Genomic DNA, 17,173 nt, shown 5'->3' with positions numbered 1-17,173 from the left:
TGCAGCATGATACATGCTGTACTGGGGGCTGTGGTTGGAGGTAAGAAATTCACTCCAGCCACTCACAACTCATCCATTTGTTCTCTGCCTCAGAAAGAGTGAGAGCCGTGCATCAACATTAGCGTTGCTGCACCCTGGTCCATGTGGGTGTAGGAAAAACAGTGTGTGGGAGGAAGTAGGTGGGGGAGCAAGTAGGTCTATATAAGTGAGCCTCCAACTGTTGATGGTAAAGTCAGTCAGCAAGCGTGAGTGCTGAAGGTAAGCTCGCTGCACTTCCTCTTCCATGCAGTCACTTTCACTTCTGCACTATCACTCTGTATTTGCCCTAAATCCTTCTATCTGTGCCGGGGGCCTGATCACTCTGTGTAATCTATGTTTTAAACTTGTCCTCCGGAAGTCTTTGTTTGACAGCTACACACCCACCCAACCCACCCACCCAGCCAGCCAGCCAGCCAGCCAGCCAGCCAGCCAGCCAGCCAGCTTCTCCCTCCCTCTCCTCTCCTCTACTCTCCTCTCCTCCTCTCTGCCTCGGCACTTTTATATTGCATCTTCTCTCTCTCATTTGCATTTGTTCTGCTTCCTCAACAAGAAATAGTTCACTTGAAAGAGCTGTAAGAGATTGGGGAGGAACACACTTGCCCGGATGACAGAACAGATTGAAACGTGCAACGAGGATTGGGCTGTTAAGTGGAGGAGGTTTACTCAGCAGTACAATGGTTCCTGAGTGAAATGCACTTCCGAGGTAAGTGACTTTTGTAGTTTTAAACAGTTTTATGTTCCTTCTGTCTTTGGGGAATGTCCTGGTTCCTCATTCTTACCTACACTGGCAACACCAATTTCCTCTTGTCAAACATCCTCTTGTCTTCCTAATGTTTATATTTTCACGCCACCGTATTTTTTGCAGATGCTTGTTCTTACTACAAGCAGAAGCTGGATTTCTGTTCAGTTTGACTTTTACAAAAAAATATATATTCTACAAGTGCTTGTAGGAGAAAACATCCCTTTGAATAATTAAAAAGTAGGGATGAACTGATACCAATACCAGGCCAAGCGAGTAAAACACCTAGATAGGGCATGATGACAATGGGGCCAATCGATTCAGTTATTTTCCTTGTTTGTATACTATTTACATTATATGAAGGAATTTTAGTTCCTCTTTATGTTTTGACCAATTTGGTGCTGCATTAAAAAGGTTTGCACGTGAATTGTATTTCCTGTTAAAGTTGCTGGTGTGATTGATCTTTTTAATAATAAAAACAATGAGTAACTTTATGTCTAAGTATCTTATTTGTTACATTTTATTTTGTTAAAGCAAAGCAGAAAGTAAAGCGATACAGCTTCTTACTAACAAAGTCAGATCGGTGCATCTCTAATTCAAAGATCCACACCACAGTCGTGAGCCATGTGTGACAATATGACATAATAACATATCTGAAAGAAAGTGAAAGCCCACAGAGGTAGTTTTTTAGAAAATATTTATGAAGCAATACACATTGCTTCTCTTTTTTACTGAAAGATGAACAGAGAGAAACTTTTCCTTAGTTCACATCAACACAAAAAGTGACTTGTGGCTGTACAACTAGCAAAACTCTGTGCCAACTGCTCCTCTGTGGGTGAACTCTGCAAAATCATGTTGAACATAAATGGAGGAGCAGCATCACAGCAACAGGAAATTCAATTTGCTTGAACTAATACAGGCTGTTTCCTCTTTTCACATAGGCAGCTTCTTTACACTCCAATTGCATTACTGCACAAATGTGACATTCTGACGGGAGACAAAGCAACAGTGAACATCAAGGGTGTGCCATTTAATTGGCGCAGCTTGGTGACAGAAGCGACCGCTAATGTCAGCAGACACATTTCATTTGGGGAGATAAAAGCCTCTGATACGAATACATCTGCTCTCATTCTCTGATGTGAGTCACTCTCCTACATCATTTCATCCGTGTGTGTGTATTTTCACCGCCTGCAATATATCTGCAGATTTGTATTTCTACACCACTTAGAGATTCAGTGCTTTCCTCTGAAGAGGCTTTTCAGATATATATTTTACTTTTGATGCTGTAGAGTCATTGTAAACCGTTTCTCCCTGGCTTTTATCAACATGCAAAACATCCAGACTGGATCAAGGAGCCATCTGTCCTAAAGGGTAGTACATAGCTATCATCATGAACAGCTTCAGTACATTTACTCCTGCTCCTTTTTTTCTGTTCAGAGCAAGCCCTGTAAAACATCCCCGCTCAAAATAGATGGATCAGCCCTGTTTGATCTGAGGCAAAGCAGAGGTCTAATGCAAACTGTTCTTATCTTACAGGTAATTAGAGACCTGGCACTGGTACATCACGACAGCAGCAGGGTTACCATGGAGACTGGCAAGCCGGGATTGGCAAACGCTCCAGTGTGCATCAGCTCCTTCGCAGCGAAGACAGAGAAAAGGATGGACTACCAGGCCCCGCTGACGGCTGTTTACATCCACACAGTGCCAGCTCTACCAGCGCAGCCTTACTCCCTCCAGCCTCCAGCGGCCGCCCGGGAGCCAGCCACACTCAATCTGGCCATGCCGCCGCTTTACTCCAAGGAGACGCTCCCCTTCTTGACATTCCATATTGCTAATGGATTGCAGTCTCCGCCAGGACTGAGTCTGGCAGCTGCCGTTCCTGCAGTCAGACCCAAGGCGGCAGGAAAGCACGTGTGTCCTCACTGCGGACGGGACTGCATGAAACCCAGCGTGCTGGAGAAGCATCTCCGTTGCCACACCGGGGAGCGGCCTTACCCCTGCATCACTTGTGGAGTTTCTTTCAAGACTCAGAGCAACCTCTACAAACATAAGCGTACACAGGCTCATGCCCGCCTCTCCTCTGAATCAGAGCCGAGCAGCTTGGACAGCATGCCCGGCTCCAGAGAGACCTGCACCTCCAGTTTGTCTCTGGATGAGCACAGCGAGGATTCGGGCAGCATGGACAAGGCAGCCACATCACCTGCTAATGAGATCACCTGTCCAGCTAGCACTGCAAAGGTCTATTCTGTGAAGACACAAGGTTCTGGAAATGAGCAGAATGTGTTGACCCTTGCAGGTCAGAAGGCAGAAGCAAAGGTGAAGCAAGTAGAAAAACAGAGGATGGAAGGTGAAAAACCACCGGCAACTGCCAGTCGACATCTTCCTCTTCAGAGGCAAGAAGCCACTCTGTTCTCCAAGCAGTGGGAGAGCTCTGTATCCCGGGGGAAATCACAGAGCCATGAGAGCACGGACTCGGGCTTCAGTGAGAGCGGTGACCACTACCCGAGCCCTGGCAGCAATTTACTCGACCACAGTATGGATTCCCTCAATGAATCGACCAAGGAGCACCTTGAAGAAACCGCCAGCATACAAACACCTTCTGGACCAGGCCAAGGTGGACAGGAACCCAGATGCACTGCAAGGGAGCAGGAGCAAAAGACGCTGGAGGAGCGCATATCCAAGCTGATTTCAGAGAATACAGCTGTTGTGGAGGACAAACAGCTGGAGCATGTCAGGCCGCGGAAGACAGTTCTGTCAAAGCAGGGTAGCATTGACCTCCCCATGCCGTACACATACAAGGACTCCTTTCACTTTGATATGAGGATCAGTAAGGCTCCGAACGTTGGGTTGCAAAGAAGCATTAACCCAGGCTTTTACAGTTCTGTGCCCACCCAGCGATCTAACACCATTGAGCATGCCCCCTTAAGCCGCAGCAACTCCCTTCCTTTTAGCGTTACCCTCCTGCAGCCTGAGAGGAGCAGCCCAACCTCTTCCTTTCAGAGCAATTATGTAACACTTAGCCGGAGGGGAAGCTCTGGCCAGATCAATCCAACAGGTTTTGCAATGAAGCATTCATCCGCCCACCGGCCATTGGTCCGACAGACAGCCGTAGACGGCAACCACGCAACAGATGGTCTCTTCGCAAATTCATCTGTGGAGGAGGCGTGCACCAGCAGCCTCAGCTGCGATGGGGATGGCGGTGACATTTGTGGAGAGCCAAGCAACAGAAAGTCTCGAAGGAAGAAAGCACAAAAGTTTGCCTACAACAAGTGGTACATGTACGGGGGAGGGACATTTAAGAAACTCTATGACACCGAAAAGGTCAGCGATGAAGGTGTCGGCAAAGGCAGGAAATGTCCAGCAAACGAGGACGTTCAGGGCATGTCAAAAAGGTCGTCAGCAGTTCAGAAGGAAACGGCAACTATAATGAACTTCACAAGCAGCAGTGCAACAGCGTGCCAAGCAGGCTGCACTCCTGCCAAACCATCCCCCGTCTCTGCCGTGGATTTAAATGTCAAAGCAGGCCATATTCATACATCATGCACCTCTCTCAAGACTCCACTTTGGAGAAATCTGTCTTTGTCAGTACTGCCGATATCTTCAGTTGGATCATTGGTTAGCAACCAAACAGACAGCGTAAGCAGAGCAGAAGCAGGGATAACGATTGATGGAGAGAAATACATTGACTCCACCTTGCAGCTGTGTAAAGCCTGTGTTCCCTCAGACAGGAAAAAACAGAAAACTGATGACAAAATAATTTTCCCTCTAGAGATGGAAACCGACCCAAACACACCGACTCATTCCCATCCCTCTGTCACTGGCAGTGTGTCTCAGCTGGATACAAATCTCAGTAATATCAACCTACAGAAAAATCTAAAACATACTCAGCTCACAGCAACTCTTTTCCCAACTTACATAATCAATGCAAATACACCATCGCCAGCCACTTCCACCCGCTCCCCTGCCAAGGCCAGCTTCCTGCCCAAGTACCAGCTCAAGTTACCAAATGCCTCTGAGCCTGATTCAAGTAACTTACTACGTGTTGTGGATAAACCGGTAGGAACTGGTGGACGCACTATCACCTCTGCTCTGTCATTTCCTTGCACAGAGATACCCTCACTCTTAGTCAAAACTTCTGAAGAGAAACGTGAAGTTCCCGTTAGTTCGCCGTCAACAGATGCTTTTAGTTCCACACAAGACCAGCTCTCCTCGTCTTGCTCAGCCAGCATCCTTTGTTGGGCAGAAACGCCAAGACCGAATCCAAATGCAACATCTTGTTGTGCAGACGTGCACAGGCAATGTTTAGCGACCACAACAACCACAACCTGCCTGCAAAATGATCAAGTAGGATTATGCAGCACTTCAATACAGTCTTCACAATCTGCTGGTGGCTCAGTACCTTTGCAGTTACCCAAACCTGCTGCATCCTTGATTCCTTACTTCCCTGGTACACCTACCAATACCACAGCAAGCAGTACGTCACCTGCTGCTGTCACTCCGGCTTTCGCACAAGGTCAACCTAACCTCAATACCCCTCTGTCTTGCTCACAACTCCCGCCAGCATCAGAGACTTTAAACAGTGCATATGCCACCCCAGCCATACCCTGTCACGTTGTACCGTTTGACCAGATGCAACCAGATGCCCAGAACGTGTTTCACGTTCACACGGCAGACCTCCAGATCTGCTTTCAGATCATATCTGACGAGCAGCTGGCTCTCATTGAACCCCAGATCGAGAGGCAAGCAGGTAGCGTCGCCTCACAGAGGCGTGACGTGGAAGTGATCCAGAACGCAGCTCAAAACTCTCTCGCACTGGAAAGCAGCAATGATAGAAGGAGCCATCAACAGCCAGGACATCAACAAGGGTTGGACCAAAGTGAGTCAATTCTCCACTTAACCGAACTCAAGGATTCCACTCAGGCTACATTATCAGCTGAATCTAGACGCTCTGAAGCACGAGGCTCGCCGGTAGGCCCACACAAACACGGTCATGTAAACACGGTCACTGTGACTCAGAGCTGTATGGGCCATGTTATGTCAACTGCTCTTTCGCTTAAAGGTTTAGAGTCAGAAAGGAGCCACATTTCTGAGCAGGAGCAGACCTTTTCTCTGAACTCTTGTGTGGAGGAGCAACTTTTGCCAAACAGCAGGGTCAGCCAAGGTGGACTAATCCCTCAAACTCTCTCTGGCCAACACAAGCTCAGCGAGACCCCTCTCACTCCCAGCACAGTAAATCAGAACAATAGTGAGAGACTGGGAAAAGAAACCAAACTTAAAAATCAAGCAACTCCATGCAGTGTAGGCACAATGAGAGCCACGGGCGGAGCCTCTGCATGCAAAAGCAGCAGGTCAGAAGGTGGGGAAACCCACCCGCCTCTGAAGGCTGGGCTTGACTGGGCCTCTAGTGCTGCAAATGGTGATGAACCTCCTGGGTCAGTGTCTTCATTTTCCATCAATAAATACAATACTTCCAGACAGTTGAATCCACACGGGTCCATCTGCTGCAGTAATTCGATCGGAAAATTGGCAGAGGCTCTGGATTCATCTAAACACGCAAACATGGGATGTGACAGAGTGGGACCTTCAGATGATTCTGCCCCTACACAGGAAGTGACTCAGGATGTAATCAGCTCAACCCAATCAGAAAAACAACAAGCTCAGATTATGTCAGTGTCTTCTACCATCCAGGTAGAAAGACCCAAAGACACCCCAGCTGTGCCTTCAAGAATGGAGAGCCCTACTGCAGGTATATATGATTATTTTAATTATATCAAGTATTTATATTGCGTATTATGTGAATGATTTACAGTGCAGCACGTGCATTGGTCAGTTTGTGGACCTAGAACATTAAACTTAAAGGTGCTCAATACAAAATTCGGAACATATCCATATTCCTGATATATCTTTGTTTTATATGCTTTGAATATCAAATTGAGCATCTTTGTGATTGTTCATTTTATAAAATTAAACACTCACCATGAAGGTAAATAGCAGACTTTAAAGGTTGTTTGATAGTGTTTACATTCACACAAAAAGTTCAGAACTTACATTTTGGAAGATTGCAACAATCTAGAAATATGACTCTAAACATAGAGTTTGAACATGCAAATGGTTTTGTTAAGTCGGTGACTTCATTCCAATTGATGACGTGTTCCACTGCTGAAGACCAGACTGAAAGCAATAAGGCAGGTCTACAGGCACTGAAGGGCATTTCAAACCTTACATTCACTGTCCATGGTGTGTGGTAATATGGATCCTTGAAGCGAGGTTTGCACAAATGCGTCTTTACATCCCGACGGCAATCAATGAATCAAATGCTCTGACAAAAAAAAGAAGATTAAAAAATCGGGGTTCTGTGGCTTTTGCAGGTCGAAGCCCATTCGATCATTTGATTGGGCTTCGTCATACCTGAACCCATATCTCGTCACATGAGTCTTCCAGCAGCTGCAAGCTTGGCAGCTGTGTGAACATTAGCCATGTTGGTTGGTGTTTATGTAGGGAGGCCTGAGGAGATGGGCTGTCAACGTCAACGACTTGCCGGCTGGGTTTAACAACTTTTGGAGCTTGTGCGGTTAGCTTCTTTCATTATAAAAGAATTGACAACACTTGACTGAGTTTTTAGGTTGAATAGTTTTTTCTAATTGACCGTACTCTTGCTGGTTTCTCAACCAACCCCAGCTTTAAAGATGTCTGCTGCTGTTAGGAAAGTTTCAATATCTTCAATATTTTTATATTGTGTGCATATTCCTACAGTAATTGAGAGTGAGAAGATACAATTTACAGAGAAAGGGTTGTCGTGGGCGTCCCATCAGAGAACATACCTTATGTTGGCCCTATGGCCTCAAGTAATTGTAAATTCTCCAAACATTAGCTAAAACAAATAATTAGTTTGTTCAATACATTCAGGTGTAATAAAAGATAATTGCAAATACTGTTCATCTGGTGTGTAAAGCCTCAAATTCTCCTCATAACTCTTTAACCTCGTTGTTTTGCTTCCAGTCAACTGAGCTGCAGTACAGAGACAACACAACAATATTGTGTCTGATCTAATACTTATGTGGTGACTGCACTACATTTGCATACACATGAATCCAAGCACATGCTAAGGCAGTAACCAGTCTTATCCACAAGGTGGCAGCATGTGATCGGTGGTTTTACAGGATGGAGACCTCATTTTAATCCGGTTTTGTGTACAGCAGAATCACCAAAACCCACTATTGATGTGGAGGTTGGGAGGGAAATCCTGTTGACAACTATGCACGTGACTTTAATTTGGTTCATTACTGCTCTTGTCGCTGTGGCATGTGGGATGCCCACAGGCTTTCTCAGAGAACTGTCAATTAATCCGTCTCTTTAGATTAAAGGAGATTATAGAGAATAGCAAAGCATACCAAGTCGTTGTGGGGAGTAAAGTGAAACAACAAGCTACGTTTATTGTTGACCTAGAAGCGCAGCTATTCGCCTGGAGAAAACTATTGTTTTCGAAAGATTTATGTTTTCTTATTCAAATGAGACATTCTGTTATAAAATATGTCCCAATTTCCATACATGTTCAAAACATAAATCTGATTATAGGACAAAGCCAGTTTTTAAATTTCTTGTTTAATTTTGTTGACATGTTTTGGAACATAATGTAAATCAATCAGGCTATGAATATAAACAAACCTCTCTGTAAAAAGCTTCAGACTATAGATGGACAACTGGAAAGTTGGATGGAGTAAGTGCTATTGAAGAAAGAACAACAAGCACATTTGTTTTCCATAAAGACGATAATCCCTCCAAGAAATATTGTATCTGACCACATTGCTCCAGCGCATAACGTAAATATGCACTGCTTTCTTTAATTGTGGTTGATGGGCCGGATACATGCATATGAAAATAACAAAAACAATACATTCATTATTATAATGTAATTTATCATGATGATTTATTTTGGATGGGCTTTTATCTCAAAATTCAATGTAACCACCTTTTTCTACATGCAGGGTTTTTACATAAACCGTGTAATCTCCTCCTCGGTTCAAACTGACTGATAAGCATTAACACTGTGGACTCGCATCGCAAAAGAAAACGACTGTTTTATTTCCTCCCCAAGGACTTATGGAGGGATGTGCGGCCCAGAAGGAGCCGCAGACACTGGGACGTGGAGGGACCCCAGGGACCCCAGGGAGCTCAGGGCGGCCAGACGGCACAGACGGAAGGCCAGAGCGGAGCCAAGAGGCCGAGAGGGCGAACCTGCAAAGCGTGAAGGGGGAGGATGAGAACGGAGGAGTCGAGGCCGAGCAGACCGAGCCCACCTGCACATCCACGTGTCTAACAGATATGCCAGAGGTGAGATCGAATGCATCCATTTAGTGCTCAATAGATGCATGTCTATACAGTCCCCACAATAAACAAAAGTACAGCCCAAAGACAAAAGATGTCTTCACTACTAGTAACACACACACACACACCAACCCCCATCACATGTGTACTCTGTATACAAACTCCTAATTACAGACACGCAAAAGTTAAATGGCACAGGAACATACAGGATTTATTACAATCCAGCATTCTTTATATTTTATTGTTTTAATTATTTTTAAACTCCTCTAAGACTTTCCACAAATCCCCTCTACAGCCAGGTAGTCTGTTACTGTTACTGTTTTAGGTTTCAGGCGTTTGTTTTTGTGTTTTTTTACTCAAGAGAAGCAAGACATCCACGTCAGAGTTTGTTTTTCTCATGAAGTCGTTGCAGCACAATGAATATATGGTCCCCAAGACGTGCGTCAAACATTTAAGAATGCGGTTTGAGAAATATAAAAGATTTACACAAGTGAACAAATGTGCTAAACAGAAATGGATTTCACTGAAACCACATGCAGTGAGAGGAATAAATCACCAGGCTGTAGGAGCTTTTTGGCCAAGGTTCCAAAACATCGGCAACTCAATATAACAAAAGCAAATGTAGACAGCTGCCAGCCATCATTTAGGCGCTGAAATAGTGGGGAGATAAACGCACACATGGTGAAACAAACTTACGGAAGTGCAAACACACAAGTAAATGCTGTATGTAAATCATGACATCACCAGCTCTGGACACAAGAGGCAAAGATGAAGAGATGGAGCGCGCATAGTGGGCCAAGAGTGAAATTAAAACTTTAGGGTCTGTCATGTGCTGAAATTGGGCACAAAAATATATTTTCCCAAAGATTTACATTTTGGAAAGAGACGTCGGTAAATCAGCGGAACTCTTCTATGAAGGTAAATCAACTTGCGAGTATGAACACATATATTGCCCTTGTTTAAAAGTAAACCATTATGTCCTAATATGTGCAGACTAAGAGCGAGCAGTCTTTCTTTCATGTGAATGTCTGAATGGATCATAATTTACTAAATGAACATCAGGTTGTTAAAGAAGACTCGAAACTAGAGATTGAGACACAATCTCATCTTTACATTTTTTTACTAAGGGAATAAATCAAGTAAGAACTCGAGTCATTTTCTCATAGACTTCTATACAATCAGACTTCTTTTTGCAGTCACAGGAGTCGCCCCCTAATGGCCATTAGAGAGAATGTAAGTTTAAGACACTTCAGCATTGGCAATACTTTTCAGGACCGGAGGTTGCTGCCTGGCTTCGCGACACAGTTGGAGTGTCAAGATATTTTGTTAAATAGCAGAAGTAACCGGCTAATGGATATGTTCTTAATGGAGTAAAATGGATATGTTCTTAATGGAGTAAAATGGATATGTTCTTAATGGAGTAAAACAGGAGGAAACAAAAACACATGAATTGTTGGGGCTTTGCATCAGTAAAGGGGCTTCTATCAACCAGGACATACTGTCCTCAGTTCTTCAGACGCCACCCTCTGGACCAGTCTTGAAACACTGACCTTAAAATGTACTTTTACTTTTTTATGATTTTATTATTAAAAATACAAAACATATAATATCAGGGAATATACAAAGCAAGTCATTTTCTAATCTCAATTTGCTAAAAAAAAAATCCCAGCAATTCCAACATGGCAAGATTTTATATATCACCACGTAATGAACAGTAGAAGAGCAGAATGCTCCATCAGTGTCTCTGGGATGACTTTCTATCATCATTAATAACTCGCAGGACACATTAAGCTTGGTAGTATTTGAGCAATGCAGGAAGCGACTGTAAAAGGTTCAGAGGAGGGGAGGACAATGACGTTATTATTATTGTGGTATGATGGTAAAATTCTTGTCTTATTAACAGGAAGAAGGCAAAGCGGTCAAGGTGGATCTCTTTAAACACTCTTGGCTATCTGAGCAGCATCTTCAGCGTCTTTCCCAGACTCACCCAGGAATGTCTGAATACCCTCCACGGAGCCCTCAGCAAACTCTGAGCAACCTTAATTCATCCGCCAGCGGCTGTCAGACTGACCTTTTAAATTCTCCACAGCTCCCGTTGGATATGAACAACTTCTGTTTCTCGCAACAACCCTGGGAAAGCAGCAGCATCCATAACCAACAGGTCTCGTGTGAATCTAGTTTGGGTCAGCGTATCAACGCAGCAGAGACACAAACAGAGACACAAAATGATTTCTCGCAAAGTAAGTCCGTCCCTCGGCCAACACAAGCATTTCCACCGCAGGACACAAAGCAGAGCAGTGACTCTCCTGTTCAGCAAGGACCTACAGATGCTAAGTTGACGATAAGCAGTCACAGGAGCCCGTGTGTCTCGCCTGACTCTCATTGTGTTCAAGTCAGTAGGGCTGCTGCTGGATCGACTGGATTGAACAAGAATGTGCTGGATAATAATGCCGCACCACCATCTTGTGGACCACCATCAGAGCCTTTTACATTCCTAGAACCTGATGATTATAACGACGGGTCACCAAACGACTACAACAAGTACCAGTCTTTTTTCTTGTCCGGCCAGCTCAATGGCTTCCAGCCGGCCGAGTGTCTGACCAGTGGAGTGAGGCCCGTGCAAAGCTGCCAGGACAGCACAGAAGACACCAGCAGCAGCGACGATGAAGGGAAGCTCATCATCGAGCTTTAGCTGAACAAACACACACTCATATTTAAAACAAAACAAAAATGAAAGTTGAGAACTACATGTGTACACGCAAAATAAGTCAAAATATGAATAAAAAAGTAAACTGTCATTGACTATTTTATCTTTCCTTTTGAATGACGCGTTACAAAGTAAATGGAGAACTTTGCATGAATTGTGTAGAGCACAAGCCAGTGCTGTGTTGGTGTCCACTTGTACCACCGAGTATATTTTTAAGGTAAGTATGAAAGTCTGCTTATGTAAGCATCCTTGTAGAAATTCCAAGTCAAGAAGTTCAGCTATGATATCGCTCACATTGAAAGAAGAGCTGTCAAAAAACATCTGCAAAGCCACCATCGCAGGCAGTTACAACCAAATAAAATCTAATATTATGACGGGTATGTAAGATCGTGATAAATAAAGGTTCAGTCCAATTATTATTTTTTAAAATAACTTAAAGCTCCCGAGTGGTTCTCCTAATGTATTAATTCTGAACATTACCATTTTTATTGAGGTACTTATGTGGCTATCCTTTCTGATAGAAATCTCGCCCCCAGACTCCATTGACCAAATCACTTATTTAATCTTTAATTTTGTACATGTGCAACCACAATTTAGAAATCTAGACGTTCCAAACTTAGCAAAGCTAAGATTGACTCAGCTAGTGCTATCGTTCACATTATTATTATTAATTATTATCTTACTTTGGAAACAAACATCACTGTTTTTTTGCTTATGGCTTGTAACAAAAAAAACAGATGGAAACGCCCTTTAAGAAGGGCTAATTTCCCTTAATCTAACAAACACAATACAAATATGGAACATAACGTGACTTTCCATTTATCTTAAGCAACAAGGGGATGTCATCTGGGATTAATGGCAGAGCTCTCCCAAAATGGAATAAGTGTGGTTTTCCCCATCATGATGAAGACATGAGAGCGCCGCAAAAGTGAAGCCAGAACATCTCAATCCTCCTTGCTGGCTGCTGCAGAATAGGTCATGAACCCTTTCCGTCCTCAAAGTTAGCAGATGGGGCATGGACCAAATAATTAAACACGTCACATATTTTTTTCCCCAGACAAAGGCCTCTATGATTTAAGGTAATTATTATGCTGCATACCAGACAACTCAGCAGTACAGAATTTTCCCAGTTTTTACTTCCGAACTCCAAGCGTTCTCAGTGACCTATTTTCGTTTATCCAGCTAGTTTGTTTGTTTAGCTATGAGCGCACATGTCACTAATGTTCTTGTCCGTTAACTGGTGATCAAATAAATACCTGACATCAACACGCACCATGTAACCAACAGCACTGCTGTTGATTATGTTAACGCTAAGCACTTGCTTTACATTATAAACATACTTATAACGTTTTTATAATTAGGTTATATGCATTCAAACATATGAAACATGCTTTATTACAATAATCATAACACATAATAAAACAATTAAAAGGACTTATATATCAAAATAATTAATAATATCTCATAACTGCTAACTCATTAAAATGTTTTGCAAGGATCATAGTGTATTGTAATTCCCATAGTTGTAATACATTATAATATATAACATTATAATCTTTTCATAATGTATTATAATCACTGTTATAATACATTGTCTAATGTTATTATAAGTTAAGTTGTTGTTATAAGTTGTTTGCCCTAAGTAAAGTGAAAAAAACTGTAAAAACATATGTTGTAAATGTATCTTTACTTCACTTAAAGCAAACTGACCATTTATAATCACATTATAAGCAATAATATTAGATTATCATCCATGCAAAATAAAAAAAAATGCCAGTGATTTTAAGTATGTACATAATGCCTCGTGAACTTGAGCCTCGTATAAAATGCTGCCAAATGTTGCACTACTTCCTTTCCGCTAGCTCATGCTTACACACACATACCTTTCAATAAATCATGTGTCTGAGAAATCGTGTCCTGCACACACTCACTTGCATTAATTACACCCTGTATCACCTTGTAACCTTGCCCAGACAGCACCTGTGTGTGTGACTCACATGCACATGTTGCCAAATACCCACTAAGTAGATATCTGCTGTCAATCAGATCATCCAGGTGAAGAGGGCATTGGCTGGAGGGGCACAGCCCGCTTCCCTGTCTGAGCTTTGGAATGAGTCAGCAGCTATGATCAGGCACGGGCAGCCACGGCATCAGGAAATGATATGTGAACAACTCTGTGCATAATTCCTCAGCTATAGCTCACGCTGACTTGCTTGCCAACCATTAGTGGTTATTACAATTTTGGGGTTTAAATATGTGTTTTGTGTTCATTTTTATACTTTGAAATTATTGAACCAGATTGCGTCAAAAATCACAACTGACAAAATAAATTGATTCAAATGTATTGCACATTTATTTTTGGGTTGGTCCCTGTAAACAAAAGAAGTGTGTTTCAGAGCATCAGAGTTTACGAAACCTGCAGCAGGTGTCTGGCAGTCTGCTCCATGCAGTCCTGGTCTTGGTTCTACCGGGCCTGCCGTGCCTCCCTTCCCTCCGGCGGCCTTAGCAACATGTCCTTGGTCTCAAGCAACCCCATTGGAGTCTGAGGTCAAGTGTGTCTTGAGCCTGCATGATAGTTTGATTTTGCCAGAAGAGTTAAGATTAACTAAATACAAATAGACAATCTTCTCTCTGATAGTCTTACTTAGTAGCTCATACCAACGTGTCAGGATTGAATCTGTTTCATAACCAGTTTAAGGTTATTCATAGTACTTTAGAGGTAAATAAAACACCATTTTTAATCCTGATCTGATTGTGTGGGTCTTATTGTTATTTAAACCTCTGACTTACCTCTGAAGGTAGCTGCTGTAGCCCAGAGGCAGATCTGGGTTGGATAGACCAGTTCTTTGTAGGCTTTCTGATTTGCTGAATTTTATTTATCTGTCTCAATGAACACTTTTATTCACCATCTGGTTGAAACATCAGTTAGAAAACACTGCAAACACTGCAATGCATGATATGTACACTCTATGAGGACAAGAGGCAGAGAGACAATCCATAGTACTTTTCTTGGAGAGCGCCATGATTTTTCAGATATGTTTATATTGTGCAGGTCTCAATCCTGCCTAACAAAACAGGTATGGATCCAAATCATTCTGAGAACTGTGCAGAGCAAAAGGATTGATCAAGCATGATCAAAAACACGATTGTGGACACATCAAAGCTTGTGTTGAGTCGAGCAAATATGAGCTGCTCAGACAGAGCCATTTGTTACAGTGTTATTCTTGCAATGTCACGGCCATTTCCTGCTTCTTCTTGCTGGATTTAGCCCCAAAAAGAATCTGAAACCAGACTTCCAACGATCTGTGGAATTTGAGATTATACTGCATTAAAGGATACGTCTGGCTGTGTTTTTATAACACAGCCAGACAGTGAATTTATAACACTAACAAGTGTCCTTGAAGCCTGATGCCTCTGTGCCAATGAACTCCATTCGTCCAGAAACCTTAGGAGCCGTATCCTTTATATTTACTTTAAGCAAAAACTCTCCGTTAAATTGTTGTTCCTCATTATGAACGCCAACTTCTTACATATTATGAAAACCTTGCCTGTATGGTATCAACCTTTTTAGATCTTAAAACATACATGGATAAGATTATAAATCTATGTTCTTATTTTTCATAGTTGTTTAGCACTGTGCGAAGAGCACGCTACATACACTTCACTGCACGACAAATAAACAGATTTGCACAGTTGGGTGATATATTCCTGTAGTTTCATCACTGTGGGCGTCCCCTTAATTTCGTCCTAACAAAATTATTCCTTGTTGTTTGTCATTATGTATGATGAATGCAGTTAGGAGTTGGGTGACATTAAACTTCAGTAACCAGATATTTAACTTGTAACTATTGAACCAGGTTAGCTTAGCATCGACAGCTGGATTGCACTGCAAAAACAGCCCTTCTAGAAAGAAGCAAAACATTCTTATATTCAATCAAATCATCCGTTATCAAGCAAAATAATCTGTCAATGGGGTAAGCTTTTTTTGCTTGACAAGATTTTTTAAAATAAGCTCAAAATTCTTGGCTCTGAAAGACTAAAATGAAACTTTAAACTAGACAGAAAATCTTAAATAAACCCAAATTCTTCTGAAACAGATGAACAGTCAGCAGTCAGATGCTGATGCTGCAGGATACTGTTTGTTCTTTTTTGATTCAGGATGCAATTGAGTCAAGGGTCATATCATTTTGGCCATTGTTTCATTTTGTTTTGTTTATGGGCCATGTAGTTTTCATTGAGTATGGTTATTTGTTTTCTGTTGTGTGTTGTAAGGACTAGTCTGCTGGAGCAGGTTCTGCGCTGCAATAAAAATAAAAATAATTAAACAAATACATTGTAATTGTCCTTGTTTCATGGCATTCTTAAATTGAGAAGTTGTGCAAATGGTCTTACTCTTTAAATAAGGCAAATAATCTTGTCACTGCACTAGGTTTTATTGTAAAATATTTTTACACTCTGTTTCTGGTTTATTTTAGTTTAAAATTAGCTGTTATATATCAAGAAAAAGTAACGCATAGTTTCTAAAAATGAGATTAATATTCTTTTTGGGCAAAAAATAAGTGTGGATTTCCTAACCTACACACCCTAGTATGTTAGGTTAGGCAATCACACCTCCTTGACCTTCACCCTGAACGCTGGCGTCCCACAGGGCTGTGTGCTGAGTCCTCTTCTCTGCTCCCTGTTCACCTAAAAGTGCACCCACTGAATGAGCTTTGCACTGATGTTACCTGATCCTAAATCTCTGGGCAGACACATATTAACTACACTTCAATTTAGAAGAAACAAGTCGCTTAGTTTGTTAAATTAACTTCACAGTCAGTTAGAGACTCAATCACTTGAGAGAATATTTTATACACACCAGGCTCTTTTCACATCTGGCATTTACAGATGTCTGAAGTGATCCAATTGCACGTAAACAGCTCATTTGGTTAAGTAATTAAAGTTAGGTTTAGACAACAAACATATGTTAGGGAGAACAACTTAATGTCAGGTTCAGGCAGCAAAACCAAATTGTTTGGTTATTTTTTCTTAAAAAAAAATCTATGTTTGTTACATTACACTAAGCCTACGTAACTAAGTGTTAAATTATTTCACATTGGACTCGAATGCTAGTCTTCCGGGTGAAAATCCTATGTTTGACCTTCTTATGCAGGCTATGATTAAAACATAGGACAGGTTATTTTCTTCCTTAAATCTGAAAATGAGGGCCTCTTGTCAGACAAACCAAGCTTTTTCTAAGGGGAGGGGTTAGTTTTCATAAACCAGTGTGGGGGAAGTAAAGGTCTATAAAATAAAACAGCTGAGAATGCTTCGTCCCCTGTGTGTTAGATGAAATGCATAGTGTCCCTATAAAGTGTTTGTCT

General features: G+C 42.1%; 1 protein-coding gene across 2 annotated transcripts; it reads left to right on the top strand.

Annotated features, from left to right (window-relative positions):
- Window positions 1-198: 198 nt before the first annotated feature.
- On the top strand, window positions 199-11,870 carry znf831 (zinc finger protein 831). 2 transcript variants are annotated; one of them, XM_068595158.1, is made up of 5 exons: window positions 199-258; window positions 590-742; window positions 2,315-6,524; window positions 8,874-9,109; window positions 11,007-11,870. In XM_068595158.1, exons 3-5 carry the CDS (start codon window positions 2,363-2,365, stop codon window positions 11,793-11,795), a joined length of 5,187 nt encoding a protein of 1,728 aa, XP_068451259.1. In that variant the 5' UTR covers window positions 199-258; window positions 590-742; window positions 2,315-2,362; the 3' UTR covers window positions 11,796-11,870. The 2 variants fall into 2 exon arrangements, with proteins under 2 accessions (XP_068451259.1, XP_068451260.1); XM_068595159.1 differs by lacking the exon at window positions 199-258 and adding an exon at window positions 1,720-1,916 and having other exon boundaries at window positions 265-742.
- The last annotated feature ends 5,303 nt before the right edge of the window (window positions 11,871-17,173 follow it).

This window comes from Clinocottus analis, unplaced genomic scaffold (genome assembly GCF_023055335.1).
Source record: "Clinocottus analis isolate CAN_PGR_092001 unplaced genomic scaffold, fCliAna1.0.p SCAF_3, whole genome shotgun sequence".
NCBI lineage: Eukaryota > Metazoa > Chordata > Actinopteri > Perciformes > Cottidae > Clinocottus > Clinocottus analis.
The sequence above is the reverse complement of the archived record's forward strand: the minus strand, read 5'-3'. Positions and strand labels throughout refer to the sequence as shown.